This window comes from Hyperolius riggenbachi, chromosome 3 (genome assembly GCF_040937935.1).
Source record: "Hyperolius riggenbachi isolate aHypRig1 chromosome 3, aHypRig1.pri, whole genome shotgun sequence".
NCBI lineage: Eukaryota > Metazoa > Chordata > Amphibia > Anura > Hyperoliidae > Hyperolius > Hyperolius riggenbachi.
Window position 1 is genome coordinate 325,749,007 of NC_090648.1, and position 21,676 is coordinate 325,770,682.

General features: G+C 43.1%; 1 protein-coding gene across 1 annotated transcript in view; it reads left to right on the forward strand.

Annotated features, from left to right (window-relative positions):
* The window catches only part of LOC137561478 (solute carrier family 23 member 2-like), a 238,790-nt gene that overhangs the window by 124,958 nt on the left and 92,156 nt on the right, over positions 1-21,676 (forward strand). Inside the window, exon 7 of the mRNA XM_068272779.1 lies at positions 19,831-20,084. Within this exon, the coding sequence (XP_068128880.1) occupies positions 19,831-20,084 (254 nt within the window). The remainder of the gene's footprint in view (positions 1-19,830; positions 20,085-21,676) is intronic.

Here is a 21,676-nt window from a genome sequence, read left to right on the forward strand (position 1 = left end):
ATTTGCAAGCAATCAAGTGTATTGTTAAGAGCATAAAAATAGACATCAGCAGTACACAAAGCAATAACGCATAGTTACAGTCAGTTAACATCATATACTGAATATACAATGGACAAATACAAAATCTGTGGGTTACAACAGCAGGTTTATACAGACAAGGTAATTGGCTCAATAAGAAAGTCCATGCACTCTGTCAAAATGCGAGTGCTTTTGCAAAACGAGCAGCTTAACATAGCCAAAAATGCAGCTTATGGAGACCAAATGAACCTTAAGCAAGTAATGCCAAGTAATGCCAGAGTCCCTGACAGCGCTGTTTCGGAATACCTTTTTCAAAAGGCACTGGAGGATCACAGAGTTGTTTATTTCTCATTTGCTAGTTTAAGTTGTGCTCCTTCCAGTGGTGACCCATGCATCCGCTCACACTTTGGGCTGCGGCTGCCTAATACGTGCAGACTACCACACCTTTCTGATATGACCCATGTAGGTCTCCTTTAAGACCCTGCTGTAGTCTTTTCCATTAGGAAAGGCTCTTTTTGTGTGTCTGTGTGCTGCTCAATATATATATAGTGCATGGACTTTCTTATTGAGCCAATTACCTTGTCTGTATGAACCTGCTGTTGTAACCCACACATTTTGTATTTGTCCATTGTATATTCAGTATATGATGTTAACTGACTGTAAGGCCCCGTTCACACTTGCATTTTGGCATGTAAACGGACCAGATCCGGATCGGATCAGGACCGGATCCGGATCAGAACCGTTTGCATCAGGCATGCATCAGGCTGCCATCCGGATCCGTGTGGTAAAAATAGCGAAATTACTATTAAAATTGTTGGGGTCAGCAGAAGGTGCACCTGGTGCACCTGTAGAATCAGGTTCCTCCGCTGTTTAGGCCTCACCTCCACCTCCGACATACTGCCAAACAGCTCCAGCACGTTAGTCACTGCTGCTCCACTCCAGGAATGCTGGGCCCATGTGTCCCCATCCGCTAGAATACGCATAGGAAGTGGGGTAGAACGTCAAGTGTTTGTATCCAGTGTGTTCTGTGCTTTCCGTTCCCCATTGGTTTCTATTTCCGGATGGTGCAGTCAGGCTCCGGTCCGGGTGCGTGGGCCGGATGATCCGGACCTGAAAAATAGCGCATGTTGGAAAAGTGTCCGGAGTCCGGATCCGATCCGGCTCCGTTCTGTACGGTACGTACGCATGTGAACGTCCGCATAGACTTTGCATTGCTATGCGGAACGTACGTTCCGTTTGTACAGTATACGGTCCGGATCCAATCAGGCGAATCCGGACAGGGAATGCTAATGTGAACCAGGCCTAACTATGTAGCTTTGTGTACTGCTGATGTCTATTTTTATGCTCTTAACAATACACTTCATTGCTTGCAAATTTACAAGCTTGGTGTGTGGGTAATTTATTGTACTTTTGTTATCCATCTTGATAAAATGGAGTGACTTCCATGGAATCGGACGTCTGCTGCCTAATTGCCTGACTTCCTCTCCATTGCGGTGGTGACCACTCCTGGCTCCTTCTTGATCCTTTAACACTGGGTGATGTATATACTTATATTGCACATGGTCACATCTAATACCAGCATCATAGCTTATTGCAATAGCACTTTATTCTTAATTATTAATCTTGATGATGAAATATTTGATTGGTTACGTACTGTCATGTAGTTTTGAAAATTTTCCATTAAGATAATCAACCTATTTGTTTATTAATTTGTAGGATGAATTGCACGTTTTTATTTTATTTTTTTACTGTGAATAGCACTACGAACTTTATTACCGTTATCCTGAACCCAGGTTCATTTATACTGTGCTGCGCATCATTAAGTGCATAGTAGTATTAATAATATAATTACCACTATTTGGGCCAGAAGAATTGAATCACTAATGTTATATATGAAGTATGGTCACCCAAGAAGTGTTGAATGTAAGTGTTTCAAATTATAACAATCATTATTGTTTTTTATTATCTTTGGAAACCAATAATGCTATTAATTATTTGAGGAACTTATGAGTAGTGCTATTTTAATGGGCAGGTGTCTGTGCTTTTTGTAATTATCTTTAAAAGCTAATAACTTACTTGCCAAACAGTATTCTTCTCCATCTAAAACCTGAGTCCTCTTCTGTAGAGATGATCCGAACGGTTCACCGGCGAACAGTTCCTGGCAAACTTCCGTGAAGTTCAGTTCGCCCCCATAGTGCACCATTAGGGTCAACTTTGACCCTCTACATCACAATCAGCAGGCACATTGTAGCCAATCAGGCTAGACTCCCTTCTGGAGCCACTCCCCCCCTTATAAAAGGCAGGCCCGCCGGCCATTATACTCACTCGTGTGCCTGCAGTAAATAAAAAAGGGACAGCTGCTGCAGTGCAGACTCTCTCATAGGGAAAGATTAGTTAAGCTTTTGTAGGCTTGTTAGCTTGCTCCTTGCTGATTCTTATTGTTAAAATAGCACCCCACAACAGCTCTTTTGAGAGCTAATCTTGTTCTTGTGATCTATTTTTTTTTCTGTGTGTCCCACTGACACTTGTGTTGCATAGACAGCCTTGATAATCCATACTGTGTGTGGGCCACTGCCAGGCCCAGCACATTGTAATACCCAGTACTGCATATACCTACTACCTGTTGTTCACAGTGCACCCACCTACCTACGTGAGCGCACACAGTGTGATATACCACTCCGTGCATACCTGTTACTGCACCTGTGTGACTGACTGCACATTGTATTAGTCAAGTCAGTGCATGACTGCACATTGTATTAGTCAAGTCAGTGCATACCTTTCACTTCATCCCCCCAATATGGACAAAACAAAAGGCAGAGGCAGGCCACCTAGCAGGTCTGTTCGAGGTCGCGCTGTCGTGATTTTGTGCGGCCCGTGACCAAAGTACAGTGTTCAGAAGAAGGCACGTGCCATCAACCCCCAATATTGTCAGGACGTAGTTGACTATTTAACACAGAACACCTCATCTTTCTCAGCTTCCACATGGAAGCGTGACATATCTTCCTCCTCCTGCTCTGATTCTGGCACCCCACTTAACACTCAGTCGTCCACCACCACCAAAGTGCCATCACCCCAGGGCTCAGCAGTGTGGACATTTTTTTGTGTGGCAGCCTCAGATGAGAGCAAGGCCATCTGTACTCTCTGCCGCCAAAAATTGAGCCGTGGAAAGACCAGGACCCACGTAGGGGGTAACTACCTTATGAAGGCACATGATTACAAAGCACAAACTGCAATGGGATGTCCACCTGAGGAAAGCAGCACACAAAAGCAAATCCACACACCGCAGTGGAAGATATGCAATTATGTCTCAAAAAAGGCGATACCCAAACTGTACCGTGATGTTGAAAGGCAAGTGGTGACATCTCTGGCACACAGCGTTGGGTCAAGGGACCATCTGACCATGTGGTCTGCAAAGCACGGTCAGGCCTGCCCGAAGACTATGGGCCTGATTCACAAAGCGGTGCTAACAGTTAGCACCCTGGTGAAAAGCCCTTTATCATGCCTAAACTCAGTTTAGGCATGATAAGTTTAGGTGTGATAAGTTTAGGTGTGATAAGTTTAGGCATGATAAGTTTAGGTGTGATAAGTTTAGGCATGATAAGTTTAAGCACCAACTGCGTTAGCACCGCAGTGCACAGCTGATCAAAAGTTTTGCGCTAGCAAAGTCTGGTGCACTTCGCATAGAGTTCAATGGCGCTGCTTTGCGTGCGGGACTTTGCATGCTATCTACACTTATCTAAACTTAGCATGCCTAAACTTATCACACCTAAACTTATCACACCTAAACTTATCACACCTAGGGCTCGATTCACCAAGCGGTGCAAAGTGTTAGCACCGTGGTGAAAAGGCCCTTATCACGCCTAAAGTCACTTTAGGCATGATAAGTAGAAACTCGCGCGAAGTTGCCGCGCGTACGCGCGTACGCGCGTACGCGCGTAAGTGCGCGCGCAACACCCGACGCTTCGCGCGAAGCTCCCATTAAGCCCTATGGGACTTTGCGCGCGCGCTCACGCGCGTACGCGCGAACGCGCTTACGCGCGGTAACTTCGCGCGAAGAGCAGGAAAAATCGGTGATAACTCAGTGGTGAAAAGGTCATCACGCCTAAAGTCTTTTAGGCGTGATAACTGGGTTATCACCGCTTTGTGAATCGAGCCCCTAAACTGGCTTTTCACCAGCGTGGTGCAATGGTTATCACGCCTAAAGTCTCTAACTGGGTTAGCACCGCGTGACTGCCTGCCCCAAGACTAAGTCGCTCCCCACACAGCATCTCTGCCTGCAGGCCAGTGAGCCACTTGACTGCCTTCTCCACCACCACCAACAGGGTCCAGGACTCCAGGCGGATTCCTGAATTTTTAAGGCCGCTGCTAGCAGCGGCTGCTATACTAATTTTTCTGGTGCGTATACATGCCTGCCTAATTTTTCTGGCTGCACTGCGGCTGCAACAACAAAACAAAAAGCATGTACATGTGCCAATTCCCCTTCATGATCATTACCTTGCCACGGTAAAGGGGCTTGTGTATCGCAATGAAGCAATGATCGCCGGCTATATGAGTGTCTCGGGGGGGGGGGGGGGGGGGGCACACCCAAGATAATAAGGTTGTTGTTTCATTGTGGACATACCAAATTCGATCAGCTGGACAATCACCTCAGCCTGACGACCATATGGGCTTGAAAACCGCTATCACCTGCACTCTCGCCATGGTGCGCACCAGTCCAGCATGGCCGTCACACACAAACAGCTGTTTGCGGTGCGTTACACAGTGAGTTTGGTGTGTCAGTGTGAAGCAGTACTCTAATTACACTCCCTGATTGATGTATACACATGCAAGATGTTTTAAAGCACTTTAGGCCTGCAATTTAGCATTCAATGTGATTAACCCTTAAAACGCTGCTTTGGTGACTTTTGGCATCTATCCCACTCATCCATGCAAAAACTCAGATGTTAGACCCCTTGAAACATCTTTTCCATCACTTTTGTGGGCAGCATAAGTTTTCCAAGTTCGCCTCCCCATTGAAGTTTATTGCAGTGCGCGGAAGTTCGCGCAAACCGAACTTTTTGCGGAAGTTCGCGAACCGAAAATCGGAGGTTCGAGCCATCTCTGCTCTTCAGCACTTTGTCAAAACCTTACACTTAATGTAATTATGATGACTACAAATCAGCCACTTTAATTTAAGATGAATCATGCAATCATTGTTTTATGTTTCAAAGTCACCGACTTATAATTGTGTAAAGCCATAATGCACATTGATATCTCATAACTCAAGCCATGTGCATGCTTTTAAGGAATCACATGAAAGAAAAAGAGATAATGACTTATTTAGATTTCAAAGACAACAGGAAATATACAAGTACAGTACGTTTGTAATACACTTCTAAACAACTCACTGTTCTGTGTGCCAATCTTATTTCTTCTTAATATTTTGGCTGCTTTAAGCGGGAATCCAATTGCTTAGTCTGCACTTCTGATCTTCAAGCAGAAATTGGATCAAGAAAGTGGCCCAGCAAATTTCAATTTAATAGGTAGACAACAATTATTTAAAGTGTAACTGTCCGGCATCAAATCAAAAATCAATTCTTTATTTTTATCTGGTAAACAAGTAATAAGGATGCTAACCAGGCAATCAAAAAGTTAAAAATCACTCTTAGTTTTTGTATCCATAAAACAACATCCATATAAGTTTAACCACTTGAGGACCCACCCTTTACCCCCCCCTTAAGGACCAGCGCTGTTTGTTTGGATCTGTGCTGGGTGGGCTCTGCAGCCCCCAGCACAGATCCGCGGCCACACAGAGCGATCAGATCGCCCCCCTTTTTTCCCCCCTATGGGGATGATGTGCAGGGGGGGTCTGATCGCTCCTACTTGCAGGCATTTTGCGGGGGGGGCACCTCAAAGCCCCCCTCCGCGGCGACATTCTCCCCCCTCCCTCTCCTACCTTCTCCCCCGGGAGATCTGGGCTGCACAGGACGCTATCCGTCCTGTGCAGCCAGTGACAGGACGTCCCCTGTCACATGGCGGCGATCCCCGGCCGCTGATTGGCCGGGGATCGCCGATCTGCCTTACGGCGCTGCTGCGCAGCAGCGCCGTACAAATGTAAACAAAGCGGATTATTTCCGCTTGTGTTTACATTTAGCTTGCGAGCCGCCATCGGCGGCCCGCAGGCTATTCACGGAGCCCCCCGCCGTGATTTGACAGGAAGCAGCCGCTCGCACGAGCGGCTGCTTCCTGATTAATCAGCCTGCAGCTGGCGACGCAGTACTGCGTCGCTGGTCCTGCAGCTGCCACTTTGCCGACGCACGGTATAAGCGTGCGGTCGGCAAGTGGTTAAAGGAATACTATCGATTCACATATTTGTTTCAATTGACACAGGAATTGTTTGGGAAGTGCTGCTAAGTACTGGTGTATACATTTTAGTAGCAAACTCTTTGTTTACTGTTAGCAAAATACTTTCAAACTTTACTGACTCCAAAACTGACGGCTGACTGAGCCATGAGGAGAGGGGAAATTCCCCTCACCCTTGATCAGCTAACTCTATGGGCTCGATTCACAAAGCGGTGCTAACCCAGTTAGAGACTTTAGGCATGATAACCATTGCACCACTCTGGTGAAAAGCCAGTTTAGGTGTGATAAGTTTAGGCATGATAAGTTTAGGCATGATAAGTTTAGGCATGCTAAGTTTAGATAAGTTTAGATCGCACGCAAAGTCCCGCACGCAAAGCAGCACCATTAAACTCTATGCGAAGTGCACCAGACTTTGCTAGCGCAAAACGTTTGATCAGCTGTGCACTGCGGTGCTAACCCAGTTGGTGCTTAAACTTATCATGCCTAAACTTATCACACCTAAACTTAACATGCCTAAACTTATCACGCCTAAACTTATCACTCCTAAACTTATCATGCTTAAACTGAGTTTAGGCATGATAAAGGGCTTTTCACCAGCGTGCTAACTGTTAGCACCGCTTTGTGAATCAGGCCCTATGTAGCTCTGTGTGTGACAGAGAGAGAGAGAGCTCCCAACAGCTGCAGCTTCTGTGTCCTGTGTTTCTGACTGACCTGTCTGAAGAGAGCAGAGGAAATGTAACTAATTCTCACAGCTTTTCATAATGTTTTTGCTTTCAGAGTTTGATATGTTTGATATTTGCTTTCTGTAGTCTGATATGCAACTCTGGCTGTGCACTGAAGCAGACACCCCTTCTGCAATTGATTTGTCCCAATATAGCTAAATCCTGCCCTCAATAAATTACAGCTTTTGCCTCTGATAGTTAACATGAAAAGTAGGAAAATGTTTACACAGCTACTTAGACATTATTTGTACATTGTCATTTTAGAACACTTGGGTATCGATAGTATTCCTTTAAGTATGCCTGTGGGGCTGCTGATCCTTTAGAAGTGTCAGGAATGCCTCTCCCTTCCTTCTCAAATTAAATGTGATCAGGACTACAATAGCATCTCATAATTGTGTTGAATCTACACCAGCTGTTAGTGGTACTTAAAAGTTTTGATGGAAGACAGTGTTACAATAACTGCTTTTGCAGGAAATAAAATTGTTTCCAGCAATAAAAAAATAGCTATCCACAAACATAATTAGGCATAGCGCCTCCAAGTCATACTGCTTTTTCAAGCCAGGAAACCTTTGCAGCGGAATTGGTGGCCAAGTCTGCTACAAACCTCCTGTCATCCTCTCCGGCACTTTAGACCACCATCTGACCACCATCGGACTGTGTTTCTTTCTTTGCTGTTTTTTGACCAGGTGATGTATATATATATATGGACCCTCCTGTATACACATGAACATCAGTACTGTCCATCATCATAGCAATAAAATTGGCCCTAGACATGATTAGCAGCATTACAGGGAAATTTGGGAGCCAGAGGCTTCTACTATGTGATTTTTGTTTTGAGACTTCCTATTGCTGTAATATGAATTTCCCTTTTATTTTTGTATTGAGATTCCCACTATATGATTTTCGTATTTAGACTTCCTATTGCCATTATATAAATTTCCCTATACTTTTTGTAATAAGACTTCCACTATATGATTTTCGTATTAAGGCTTCCTATTATTATTGTTAATTGGATTTATATAGTGCTAACATATTGTGCAGCACTTTACATTAACCTTTTGCGGACCGACGCAAGTAAATCCTATGCCGCACTTGTGGCTGCCCTAGGCTGATGCGGTGTAGGATTTACTCCACCTTCCGTTTTCGCTCCCAACACGATCATGAGCACCCGAGAGGGGAGATTAAGCTGTCATATGACAGCTGACATCTCCCTTCACTGACCAGGAGCCATGGCGTATGGCACCTGGTCACGTGATCACTACGATTGCCGGTACATCGTAGTGATCCCTGTTACTGATGCGGCAGTAGGGGTGGAAAGGAGGATCCACTCACCTTCCTGCTGTTCCCCCGGCAATTGGCGCTCCCCTCTGCTCTGGCCGGCATCCCTGCTTGCTCTGACGTAAGTGCCGGGTCCTGGCTGGATGATGACATCAAGCCGCGACCCGGAACTTAGCATCAGTACGAACGGGGATGCCGGCCAGAGTGGAAGGGTCCACAGCGGCTCATTGCTGGAGCCTGGGAGGTGAGTAAATGCTGCTGGCTACAGGGGGGACATCTGGATAGAGGGGGACACCATGCCCAGCTAGCAAAAGTGGGGATACGGCTGCCTGTCCCCCTCAAATGTGCCCCCCGCGTGCAAAATAGCCTGATCCTTAAGGGGGGTTAGGCAGCCAGTCCCCAAATGGGTAAATAAAGTTACAGACAATAATAATAGGGGTGACAGACAACACAATACAGGTAATAAGCAATAAGACACACATTGCCTAATCATACACTGAAGTATTATTTCCAATAATTCAAGCTCACATTCTGTGAGCAGGAGGCACAATCAGGTAGAATACACAAGGAGGGTGGGCCCGGCTGAAGGCTTACACTTTAAAGGGAAGGGATGGGGATGCAATAGGAAGGGGACTGCATCAAGAAATTCCATGATGGTTTGTCTAGGCTGGGATGGCGTTAAGCAATCAAACTGAGTTAATCAAACAGAGGAAATTACCTTTGGTGTGGTGCAGAATTGTGTTGAATTGCTGTTGGATTCTGGTTAAGTTGATTGTTTCACCCTTAAAAAATGCTACCCTTTAAAAAGTGGACCCATCTGACGCATCACCCAAAACTGACTAGAGGCCTTTCTTATATAGACAGCCAGAGCAATGTCTAATCAGGAAGGCCTCCTCAGCTGAGAGTGGATTAGAATATTAAGCAGCAAGGGGTGGTCTCTAAAAATGTATTGTATTTTTCGGACCATACAACACTCCGGACCATAAGACACAACTAGGTCTAGAGGACAAAAAACAGGGAAAAAGAAACATATACTTAACATGGTGCATCCATTGTGCAGGGGTGTCTTGTGGATCATCTCCCCCCCAATTATTATGCTCCCTTGTACCTCTTGTGTCCCCCTTGTACGTTTTGTGTCTACCTTGTGTCCTCTCCTGCTCCACTTGTATCCTTCTGTGTCTCTGCATGCTCATCCGTGCCACCCGTGTCCTCATATATTCCCCCATTATCCTCATCCCTGCCCCCCTCTGTCTTTGTCCACTTCTGTCCTTAGTCCAGTCTGTCCTCTGTCCCTAATCCCATCTGTTCCCTATCCCACCTGTCCCTTGTGCATAATCTCATCTGTCCCCAGTGCCTAATCCCATCTGCCCCTGTGCCGTTTGTCCCCTGTTCCATTCGTCCCTTGTGCCATCTGACCCCGTTCCATATGTCCCCTGGACAGTCTGTCCCCAATCCCATCTGTCCCCTGTGCTGCCTGTCATCTGTCGCTCTGTCCCCGATCACTCTGTCCACTGTCCGCTCTGTCCCCTGTGCCCCCTGTGCTGTCAGTCATGTGTCCCCAGATCGCTCTTTCCACTGATCGCTCTGTCCCGTCTGCCCCCTGTGCAGTCTGTCATCTGTCCCCAGATTGCTCTGTCTCCTGTTGGCACTGTCCCTTGTGCTACTGTCCCTTGTGCTATCTGTCCCCGATCGGTGTCCCATCAGATTTGTCCACATGTGCTGTCATCTGTCACCTGATTGCTCTGTCCCCTGTCGGGTCTGTCCCCTGATTGTTTTGTCCCCTGTGTGTTCTGTCATCTGTCTCCTGTGTTATCTGTCCGCTCTGTACCCTGTCCGCTAGCCCCTGTTTGGCATCATACGGCATTGGTGATGAATGGGCAAGCTGTGGCTTACCACATAACAGAACCACAGTGTGGAGATTAGCAGCTGTAATCATCCTAGTAACGCTGCTGGTGGATCCGTGCACATAGCCAAAGTATTTCTCTCTTCACTTCCACATGATGTGTCCACTCCCCACCAATGCTGTATGATTCCTGACAGGGGCTAACAGACAGGGGACAGAGTGGACAGATAGCACAGGGGACAGACAACAGATTGCTCAGGTGACAGAGCGATCAGGGGACAGATCGGATTAGGCACAAAGGAGGACAGATGGGCAGAAGAATATTGTATTCGGACCATAAGACACACTTATATGGTAAACCAAGGTTTAAGGCTAACAGACCCTACTTAAAGTTACAGATAAGCCACCAGGTAATAGGTGTGAAGCAAGCGAGGCCAGAAATACCAGAAATACAAACAGCGAGGCCAGAAATACAAACAGCAGTATTGCCGTTACATGAATTTCCCTACGATTTTCATTTTGCGACTTCCTATTGCGTTAAAAACATAGTTCACCCTTATTATACTGTGGGCTCTGCAAGATCCACAAACAACATTGTGCTCTATGCAGCTTTCTTTTTAACTGCTTGTTCTATGGACCCTTTTTACCTGCTTTGCTGCCAGGAGGTACAGTTTTTAGATGCTTTTAATTGATTAACCATGTATTATTAGAAATGAATAAAATTGTGATCGTTTTTGATTATCTAGTATCTAGATGTGCCTATTTTTAAAAGAGATTGGGCCTAATCCAATTCACTTTTTCTCCAAGCTTTCTCCTAGGCCTTGTAAGCCACCAGCAAGCCAAAAAATGTTGACACTAGTACACTTTAACCTACTTTTTGGTACTTTTTTCAGTTGCTGAGTGCTGAAAAGTTATTTTAAACAGAAGATAAAAATTATCTACTTAGAGAAAACTTAGGATAAAAATTGAATCGGATCAGGCCCATCATTTTGTATTCACTGATCTTTATACAAAGCCAGCCAAGCAGAATAAACTGTAGAGACTGAATAGTTTCTTTGATAGGAACATCGTAAAAGCCAAAATTAAGGGGACAGGTTTTTGAGAATATCTTCCTCTGGTTATGCATATATGCCACTGAAAAACTGGTATATGGGTTTGAAAAAAAGGATATGATTGGGACATCCACGTGAAAGTCACTAATGAGGTAAGTAGAATTTAGCACTCATCCTTCCTTTAGAGGTGGAAGGGGTAGGAATGTGAGCAAGAGGATTCCATTTGTACAAACATTTTGCACAGAGTCAGGGGTAATTAACCAGTGGTTAACATGCAGGGGTGTAACTAGAAATCACTGGGCCCCCTGCGAAAATATTCCCCACATAGGTACCAAATATTTGTAATGCAGCAATGTTTCACCATAAAATAATCATAATGCAGCAATGTTTCACCATAAAATAATCGTAATGTTTGCAGCATTTCACCAGAAATGAATCGTAAAGTGGGCAGCATTTCACCAGAAATCGTAAAGTGGGCAGCATTTCACCAGAAAATAAACATAAAGTGGGCAGCATTTCACCAAAAAAGAATTGTAAAGTGGGCAAAATTTCACCAGAAAATAATCGTAAAGTGGGCAGCATTTCACCAGAAAATAATCATAAAGTGGGCAGCATTTCAACAGAAAATAAACATAAAGTGGGCAGCATTTAACCAGAAATGAATAGTAAAGTGGGCAGCATTTCACCAGAAAATAAACGTAAAATGTGCAGCATTTCACCAGAAAATAATCATAAAGTGAGCAGCATTTCACCAGAGAATAATCGTAAAGTGGGCAGCATTTCAGCCGAAAATAAACATAAAGTGTGCAGCATTTCACCAGAAAATAAATGTAAAGTGAGCAGCATTTCACCAGAAAATAATCGTAACGTGAGCAGCATTTCACCAGAAAATAATCATAAAGTTGGCAGCATTTCACCAGAAAAAAACGTAAAGTGAGCAGCATTTTACCAGAAAATAAACGTAAAGTGTGCAGCATTTCACCAGAAAACAAAACGTAAAGTGGGCAGCATTTCACCAGAAAATAAACGTAAAGTGGGCAGCATTTCACCAGAAAATAAACGTAAAGTGGGCAGCATTTCACCAGAAAATAAAAGTAAAGTGGGCAGCATTTCACCAGAAAATAAACATAAAGTGGGCAGCATTTCACCAGAAAATAAACATAAAGTGTACAGCATTTCACCAGAAAATAATCTGCCCCCCAAAACGGCCCAGGGTGGGCCCCAGAGGGGCCCCTGGCCCCCCCTTCGGCTGAGGGGGATGCACCCCTATAGTTGTTAACAAGTACTGGTCAGTATAACTGTGTAAACTTCTGTATGGTAAGCTGTTTGCAGAACCTCAATTGTTTACCTAGCAGAGTTGTGGAACAGTTAGAGATTTACTAAGTTCCATTTAATGAAGCAAATAATGTTATGGTTTAAGGGCAATATTCAATGTCATATTTGTTAAAATGTGCACCCCCAAAAAACTTGACCATAAAACCTGAAAACATGTACTTAGAAAGATCGGCTTACTTGTGTGACATTTACATTAGGGGGGTTGCCACACTGGTTTTGCTACAAGGGCTTAGGATAGTGTTTTCCATGTATGCTGTACCCCATGCACATGTCTATGCTCCCTAAGTCCACATGTATCCTTTGTATGTAGCAGATAGCATCACACTCCTGCAATGTTTCCGAGTTCCAATGCTTATTCATTGCTGCTTCAATACATAGAGCCCCACCTCTTCTTCATTAACCTATAATTGCCTGCTCACTTCCAGTTATTCAAAAACACTGAGCATGAAGAAAAAGGATGATTTCTGTGTCATCTGAAGTTAAGTCTTCTTGCTAACTAACAGTCTATTTTGAACGTCAGTCTTCAGTAGAATGGCTCAGTTAGAGACAGGCTGAGATTGGTGGAAGGGGGTGTGAGCAGACAGCTGAAGGCTGCTGAGCTAGAAATTACTGATATACACCTATTTTGGATCTTGGTATGCCTGAATGAACTGAATGAACCTTTATTTTGGTAAATCGTGTCTCCAGAATGCTAATAAGTGCCTTGATAGTGTACTGGTTAAGGGCAACACCTCTGACATAGGAGACCAGGATTCAAATCTCAGTTTTTCCTATTCAGTAAGCCAGTATCCATTCAGTAAGGAGTCCTTGGGCAAGATTCCCTAACACTGCTACTGCCTACTGCGTGCGCTCCTAATGGTTGCAGCTCTCAAGCGCTTTGAATTTGACAGGAGAATGGCACTATACAAATATGAGAATTATTATTGTCTAAACAAATGTATGAATTGGTGCAGCAGGAAGTACGCACACTCCCCCGCCTCCTCCGTCCTAGCATCTGCGCTCCACTGAAAAGCAAGCGTCAGATGCTAAGTGAGCGTGACTGTGTACTTCTGCCCGTAATTATGCACCGGTCAGAAGCAAAGACTGTACGCGTTAAAGGTCAGCCATGTCGCCAGGACACCGGGACGTATTGGAGAAGACCGGCGGCTGACTGCGGGGAATGAAAGGTGCTGTAAGTATCGACTTTTAACCCCCAAAGCACTGCATCTTACATTTTTACCAGAGCCTTACATCTCTGGTATCCTTTACAAACAAAAACTTTTTAAACATACTGTAAATATTTTAAAATTGTTTTCTGCTAACTGCATAAACAAAAAACTGTCTGAAACACTAGATAATGGGTAGTAGGTGTTTTAATAATCAAACATACAGCATAAAGATGAAAATAAATATAATATGCTATATTTAAATGATTAACAATCACCTATTCCCATTATTAGATGACATTAACAAAATGACATTCCAAAAATTTGGAATGTTGTGCATTACAAATTAACTTTGATCCTGATGAAGCCCTGTGCCTGGGGGGTCAAACACGTTGATCTATTTTGGATGTGATGGGCGTCCATGCACGTGTATAGCGCTGACAAGAAAAAGCAGACCCAGCCAGGGATATGAAATGGAAACAATATGTGGCACACCACTGCTGCAAAATATCCTTTGTACTATGGAACACTACACCTTGCGGACCTAACTGGTACTTCCTCAGGTTTTACTCCTGACATAAGCCTAATCAGTCCCATACTTACTGAGTGAGTCTTGGACTTAGGTGTGATTTACCACAGAGCCACCACTGGAGGGAACTTGCCATGTAGTTGGTGTTAGCAGACAGAGCCCAACTAATACTTCTCTTCCCCAAGGACATGTTAGTCTTAGTCCTGCAGCCTTGATGAACATTTATTGAACTCACTGCCAAGCTGGCTATGAACTAATCTGCTTGCTTCCATTTTTATAAGCATGATTGCTGGTTCCTACAATAATGTTTTACATTGGATTGTCAAGCTGGCTTTGATTTGGATCATGCAATTTGAACTAAAGTGTTTGCTGCACGCACTATGAACTTAATTGCTTGATGTCCCTTGCACATACAATCCATAAATGTGGACGTTTGATTGCACTCAGCTACCTCTTCTCCACTTTGAACTGCAAAATCTCGTATCCTTGTTCATGGGGTTGCATATGCTGCATTTCCTTTAACCTGCATGACTGCAATTGATTGGAGGATTTATGCTATGACCTTGAAGTCTATTATGCCATTGGGTTGAGCAGGATTGTGGTCACAAAGTGCTTGGAATTTAGGAGCTGCTAACCTACCTGCTTTTTGACAGTGGGACAGTTATATGTTATGGGGCTGAGTGTGTCATGTGTCGTGTGTGTGGTGCATGTGTTTTAAGCTTGCGGTACTCCAGTATCATCTTTTAACCTTCAGATGTAAGTTACTTTTTTTTTCAGTACACTTTATTCTTTAATTTATCTGTTTTTTTTTGTGATCATTCAAAAATCAGGACATAGACCTCCAAAGCTTTTTAAGTCTATCTTTACATATTTATTTAACTCATATTGAGTATCTTCTACATATATCGTATGTGAGCTATGATCACTACTTGCAAGTTTGCTTATTGCTGGGAGTATGTTCAGTTGTGAAATACCAACTTGTGATTCTTTATGAGAACTTTGTGGAACAGAACAAAAATTAACTATGAAAGCCCATTTTTGAAAGCATTTTATTCTGCTTATTGGAGAGTAGCTTCATTCCATTAAGGTTAAATTAATTCAGGTTATTGTAATAGGACACCTTGGCCCATATGCAATTTACTATTTCTCCTGACTTATTACCTAGGTGATATTTTCACACTTGTCATAAAATGCATTTTAAACCACCAGCAATCAAGAAAATACTCTGAAAAATTTTGATAGTACTTTTTCAAAAACTTTTGGGTACTTTTTCAATTTTAACATGTGTTATTTTAAAGAGAAGATCTGAAGTAAAAATAAACATATGATATAATAATTTGTATGAGTAGTACATCTAATAAATAAATATTAGCAGCAGAGATATGAGTATAATATTGTTTCCAGTACAGGAAGAGTTAATAAACTCCAGTTGTTATCTATGCAAAAGTGCTTACCTGAGCTCCATGACTTTCAAAGTCGCAGAGAGCTCTGTCTTCTGAAGCTTATTATCTCAAGTGTCTGGCACTGTATTTTGTTTTTTTCTGCAGAGTAAAGTTCAAAAGTTCTTTAGCCTGCTCTGTGAAATCATTTAGAATGCTGAGTGTAGTGTGTAAATTGCAAATATTAGAGAATGATGCAATGTTATAAAAAACTATATAACTGAAAATAAAAATATGAAACTATTTTCTTTGCTACTGGTGTTCTATTAACTATCCATACTACACATACAAGTTAATATATCATAATTTAATTTTCGCTTCAGTGTCACTTGCAGTGTTCCCCAACCCTGTCCTCAAGGCCCACCAACGGTGCATGTTTTGTATAAATCCACAGAGGTAGCTAATCAGCTCTACTGCAACATTAATTACTCCACCTGTGATTGTGTGTGGTTTCCTGAAAAACATGTACTGTTGGTGAGCCTTGAGGACAGCGTTGGGGAACTCTGCTTTAAAGGACAGCTGACGTGAGGATAATATGGCTGCCATATTTATTCCCTATTAAACAATAGCAGTTGCCTGACAGCCCCGCTGATCAGTTAAGTTATTTGGCTGCAATAGTCTCTAAATAACACCAGAAACAAGCATGCAAATAATCTTGTCAGACCTGACAATAATGTCAGAAACACTTGATCTGCCGCATGCTTGTTCAGGGTCTATGGCTGAAAGTATTAGGGCCCGTTTACACTGCACGCGTTTCCAGCCGCGTTTTGGAAACGCGTGCAGGTGGCCGATACGCACGACATCAGACATTGCATAGAGTGCAATGTCTGATGTTCACACTGCATGCGTTCCGGACCTGTGCGGTCCGGGAACACATGCTGCACGCAGATTTTGCTAAAACGTGTGGCTGTCCCATTCACTTTTCAGTGATGGGATCAGCCACGCAACGCACACAAATGCGGATGGCCATGCGTTCGTACGCGTTGCGGTCCGCACGCGTTCCGCACGCATGGCCATCCGCATTTGTGATCTGAACGGGCCCTTAGAGGCAGGGGATCTGCAGGATAGCCAGGCAAGTGGTATTGTTTAAAATTAAATAAATATGGCAGCCTCCATATCCCTCTCACTTCAGTTGTCCTTTAAAAAAAGTTAATTGCATATGGGCCCTTGTGCCTTACTAGGGGTGTTTTGATGCACAGTATTGCACTTTTTTGGGAACATCATACATATAACCTGTTTGACCTTGGACTTTCTAATATGTACATTTATATAGTGCCAACATATTCCGTAGCACCAGGGCCGGTTCTAAACTTTTTGCAGCCTGAGGCAATCTTTTGATGATGGCCCCCCAACCCGTATAGGTAGCTAGCTGGCAGCGGTGACTACTTCCTCTATGTTCCTCCCTGTCCCCTCTCTTCCATCATTGAAGATTTCAGAAGTTCCAATCAGAGGAAACAGAAAAGAGGTTCCTGTGGTAACACGGTACTTCCTGTATATCGCCACTGAAGGGAACCGCTATTCAGTTTCCCTGCACAGCAGCCGGCTCGCAATGCTGTTCCTGCCTGATTGGAACTTAAGAAATCTTTAATGACAGAGGAGAGGGGCCTGGGAGGACCATATAGGAAGCGGCCGTCGCCACCAGCTCAGAAGGTAACAGAGCGGCAGCCGTGGGGAGGGAGGGGGTAGCGGGCAGGATGCCTCAGAGAGGGAGGGAGGGCGGTCAGGATGCCGCCCCAGGGCCCATTGCCGCCTGAGCAACCTCAAGCCAACTGTAACATGATGAACAAAATATGTAGCGAAATAAATACAAATTTCCAGGACACAATTCCAGGACACAAAAGAATAACAGAGCTAATGAAGGTTCATAGAGTTCTCCAAGTATATTAAGCTGTTGGAGCCAGAGATTTACAGCTACATGAAACAGAAGAATTATTTGCTTCTGATGGTGTTGAAGTGCAAAATACTGCAAAACCTTACCAAATTACTAGGATTGCTTTCCCAACTACCAAATCACATTGTGTACTAACTGACTTTTTTTTTTGTAACATGTTGTTAACTATATACAGGCGTAAATATCTGATTGAGTCTCAAAGTCAGGAAATTCCTATAGTTTAGCGGAGGACTGCCAATAAAATTTCAACAAAATATTTCACCAATGTAGCAACCTATTAAAAGCAAAAGGACAGATGCGGACCCCACAATTGCCTCCTTAATCATAAATGCAAAAAGCAAACATGCATTTCTTTTGTGGTGACTTCAAATCCACAGCTGGATACTTTGTAGAGCATTATGAAAGAGTTTTCTCAGCTGTTACATAAGGATTAAAGACAAACACAGACATTCCTACTTCTTAAACTGCCGACGGCTAATTGAAAACAGTAACTGATTTTTTCTTACTAAGCAGCAGAACTAAAGGAGAAATCTGCTTTAGCGAAAAATCTAATATACAGTATACCAGTAAATATAATAAAAAATAGGTGAAACAGGAAAAATGAGACTTCGTATGAAAACTTTACCAATAAGAGTGATGCCATGTACATGTTTGCACTCTGTAGTACAGCTCAACAGGAAAAAACAAGTAGGTACAGAATTGCTGTAAAAAAATTGCTAAGCTAAATTTAAAGTAGATGTGTTTGAACATTCTCAGATTTTTTTTTTTTTTGCCCACAGGATCCCAACTCAAGAGTCTTCCCTTTAGGTCTTGTACAGTTGACTCTTGTACAATACAGTGAAATACAATAACATTTGTAAAACACTTTTCTCCCACAGGACTCAGAGCACAAAGATATGTCTCAGATCAATACAGGGTTGCAGGCTGGACTGTGTTACAGAGGAAATAATCAGGTGTTCAAAAATGTCAGACTAAACAGGTGGCCTTTCAGTTTGCACTTAAAGTAAACCTACAATGTTAAAAATAAAATTATACATACCTGGGGCTTCCTCCAGCCCCCTTCAGGTGAATTAGCCCCTTGCCATCCTCTTCCTCCTCCTTGATCTTCTGCTAGGCGACCCGTTACCTCTGGGAATTGGGACATAATGCACATGCATGACCATCGTGCTTCCGTCATCGGAAGTGTTCTGCGCCAGAAACTTCAGCACAAGAGAAGAACTCTCCCGGCCACAGGAGCGCATTGGGAGAATTAACGGGCCGCCTAGCATAGGATCTAGGTGGCCATGAAAAACTGCAAAGGACTTATTAGTCTGAAGAGGGATGGAGGAAGCCCCAGGTATTTATAATTGTTTTTATTTTTAAGGTACACTTTAAATGCTTTCAGGTATGGAGCTGTCCTGATTGTGTGTGGTAAGGAGTTCTAAAACGTAGGGGCAGCATGACAGAACGCTCTGACTCATATGCAATTTTTTTTTCAAAGTAAAAAGATACCAGTTAGGAGTTAAGTGCCATTTAACTGCTGGGAAGGGTGGAACATAAGCGTATTCCAAAATCCACATCCTTGAGTGCTGTCTAACGACTGAGCATTTAGCCTGAATGTAGAACTGGTTTTAAAACCCCTGGTGCAGGATTCAAAAGTCCATTCTGAGAAAGGGATTGGATGGTACTTCTTATGGGTCTAATTTTGTAGACCCTCAGGGCCCCGGTTCCAGGTCAGGTAATCGTGTGTTTACTATTTATCACAGCCGTCTCTATCATTGTCCTTATGGACACATACTGTCACATTATAAGCACGAGTTGCTGCATATTCCATTACACTGTGATGCTGTCCCCAATTGATCATAATGAACAATACACTGTGACATTGCAAAAAACAAAATGTACATCAGTCTAATTTTAAACTAGAATGAGGTGCACTGGTGTGAACAACACAATGACAAATGTCAACATTAATGCTATGTCCATTGTTCTTGCTTATCAGATGTGACATGTACAAGATTAATTTCTAGTAATGCACATACTGTAGTGTGAAAGAGCCTGCAGACAAGGAGACAGTACAATAAAAAGTGGTTCTTCAATTTGTAGTAATTAGTAATTGAGGGTTTGTCGAGCAAACTGAGTGTGATAATTTGCTTATGAATGTTCTAATGTTTCTCTGTTCCATGAAGATTGTGAGTCACATAGGTAATTTGTTGTCATAACTTTGATAATTTGTTTTGTATAACTTATTTTGCAGGTCAATGGGGAGTTCCAACAGTTAGCCTGTCTTCTGTGTTAGGAATGATATCTGGAGTTCTGTCATCCACTGTAGAATCAGTTGGTGATTATTACACTTGTTCAAGGTTATCCGGTGCTCCAATCCCACCAACGCATGCTTTAAATCGAGGAATAGGAATGGAGGGAATTGGTTGTATTTTGGCTGGTATCTGGGGAACAGGAAATGGAACAACCTCATACAGTCAGAATATTGCAGCTTTGGGAATAACAAAGGTACCAGTATATTAGTATCTGATGTAAAATATGATTCATTGAGCTTGAGAACAAACAGAAATAATGACCCGTTGAACCTCTCAGCACAAAGAAAAATTTATCAGCAGTCTTTTCTTAGCCAAATGAAAGTGCCTGGCTTTTATTTGCTTTTCAGTACATTAACCTCCCTGGCGTTCTGGACGAGCTAGGCTCGTCCAGAGACGCCGGAGGTCGCCGCTCAGGCCCCGCTGGGCTGATTTGAATAATTGTTTTTAAAACACGCAGCAAGCACTTTGCTTGCTGCATGTTGCGCCTGATCACCGCCACCCGCCGCCAATCCACTGCTAACCGCCGCGATGCAGCCTACCCCCCCAGACCCTGTGTGCTGCCTGGCCAATCAGTGCCAGGCAGCTCTGAGGGGTGGATCGGGACTCCCTGTGACGTCATGACGTCCATGACGTCACGACGATCGTCACCATGGCGACGGGGGAAGCCTTCCTGGAAATCCCGTTCAGAACGGGATTTCCGGACGGACGGGTGATTGCGCCGGCGGCAATCGGAGGGGTGGGAGGGACGCCGCAGGGAGGGGGGAATCATGTAGCTAGCGCTAGGCTAGCTACATGATACATTTTTAAAAAAATTTGCAAAAAATGTGCAAGCTCATTTGTATGGAAAGCAACTCTAGATTTTTAATACTTACAGTGCATAGAAATAGAAAGGGACTTCAGAGATCATGGCCCATATGCAATTCACTTTTTCTCCATAGTTTTCTCCCAGGTGATATTTTTAGACTTGTCAATAAAATGCCTTTTAAGCCACCAGAAAGCAAGAAAAGGCTCAAAATAATTTTTATAGTACTTATTCTCCTACTTTTTTGTACTTTCTTTGTTAAAAAGTGCTGGAAAGTTATTTAAAATTGAAGATGAAAAATTATCTCCTAGGAGAAAACTCAAGTGAAAAAGAGAATTGCATATGGCCCAATGTCTTAATAGGACTACTACTATATATACTGTACCTCTGTTTATGTTCATATGTCACATGTCAGTTCATGTGCACTTTAATGCAGTACTACTAGTCCTCCAAACAGAAATAGTCCTAAGTAGAAACCTCCAAACGAGGTAGATTACACAGAGTAGGCCCCCAACTGGCCCTTTTTTCACCTGGAGAAGGACCACTCCAAGAAAATCTTGGCAGTCCTGAACATATACAGGCTTATTTTCCCACAAGTGCATAAAGTGCTTGGCTGGAAATAACCAGTGGTCATGAGTACAGCTTCACCTATCTATATACCATATAAACATCTGCACATATAACAACATTTGCTCATGAACCTCCTATTTCTTGTTTTTGAGGGCAAATAAGACAGATGCTAAAGAGAAAATGTTTAAAACATTTTAATTTATCTTACTAGTATGCATTTTACTTTTATGAATGTGGATCTAAATGCTTTGATAAACTGCTCACAACCTCCCATTCTTGTTTATTCTTCCAAATGTACAAAAATGCTTTGCTTTATGCACAATTTGACACTTTTTTTTAAAAATATTTTGATCAATTAAGTGAAATTTTAAGTTTTTTTTTTAAAGAAAATTTTAGAATTTATTGTGTAAAGT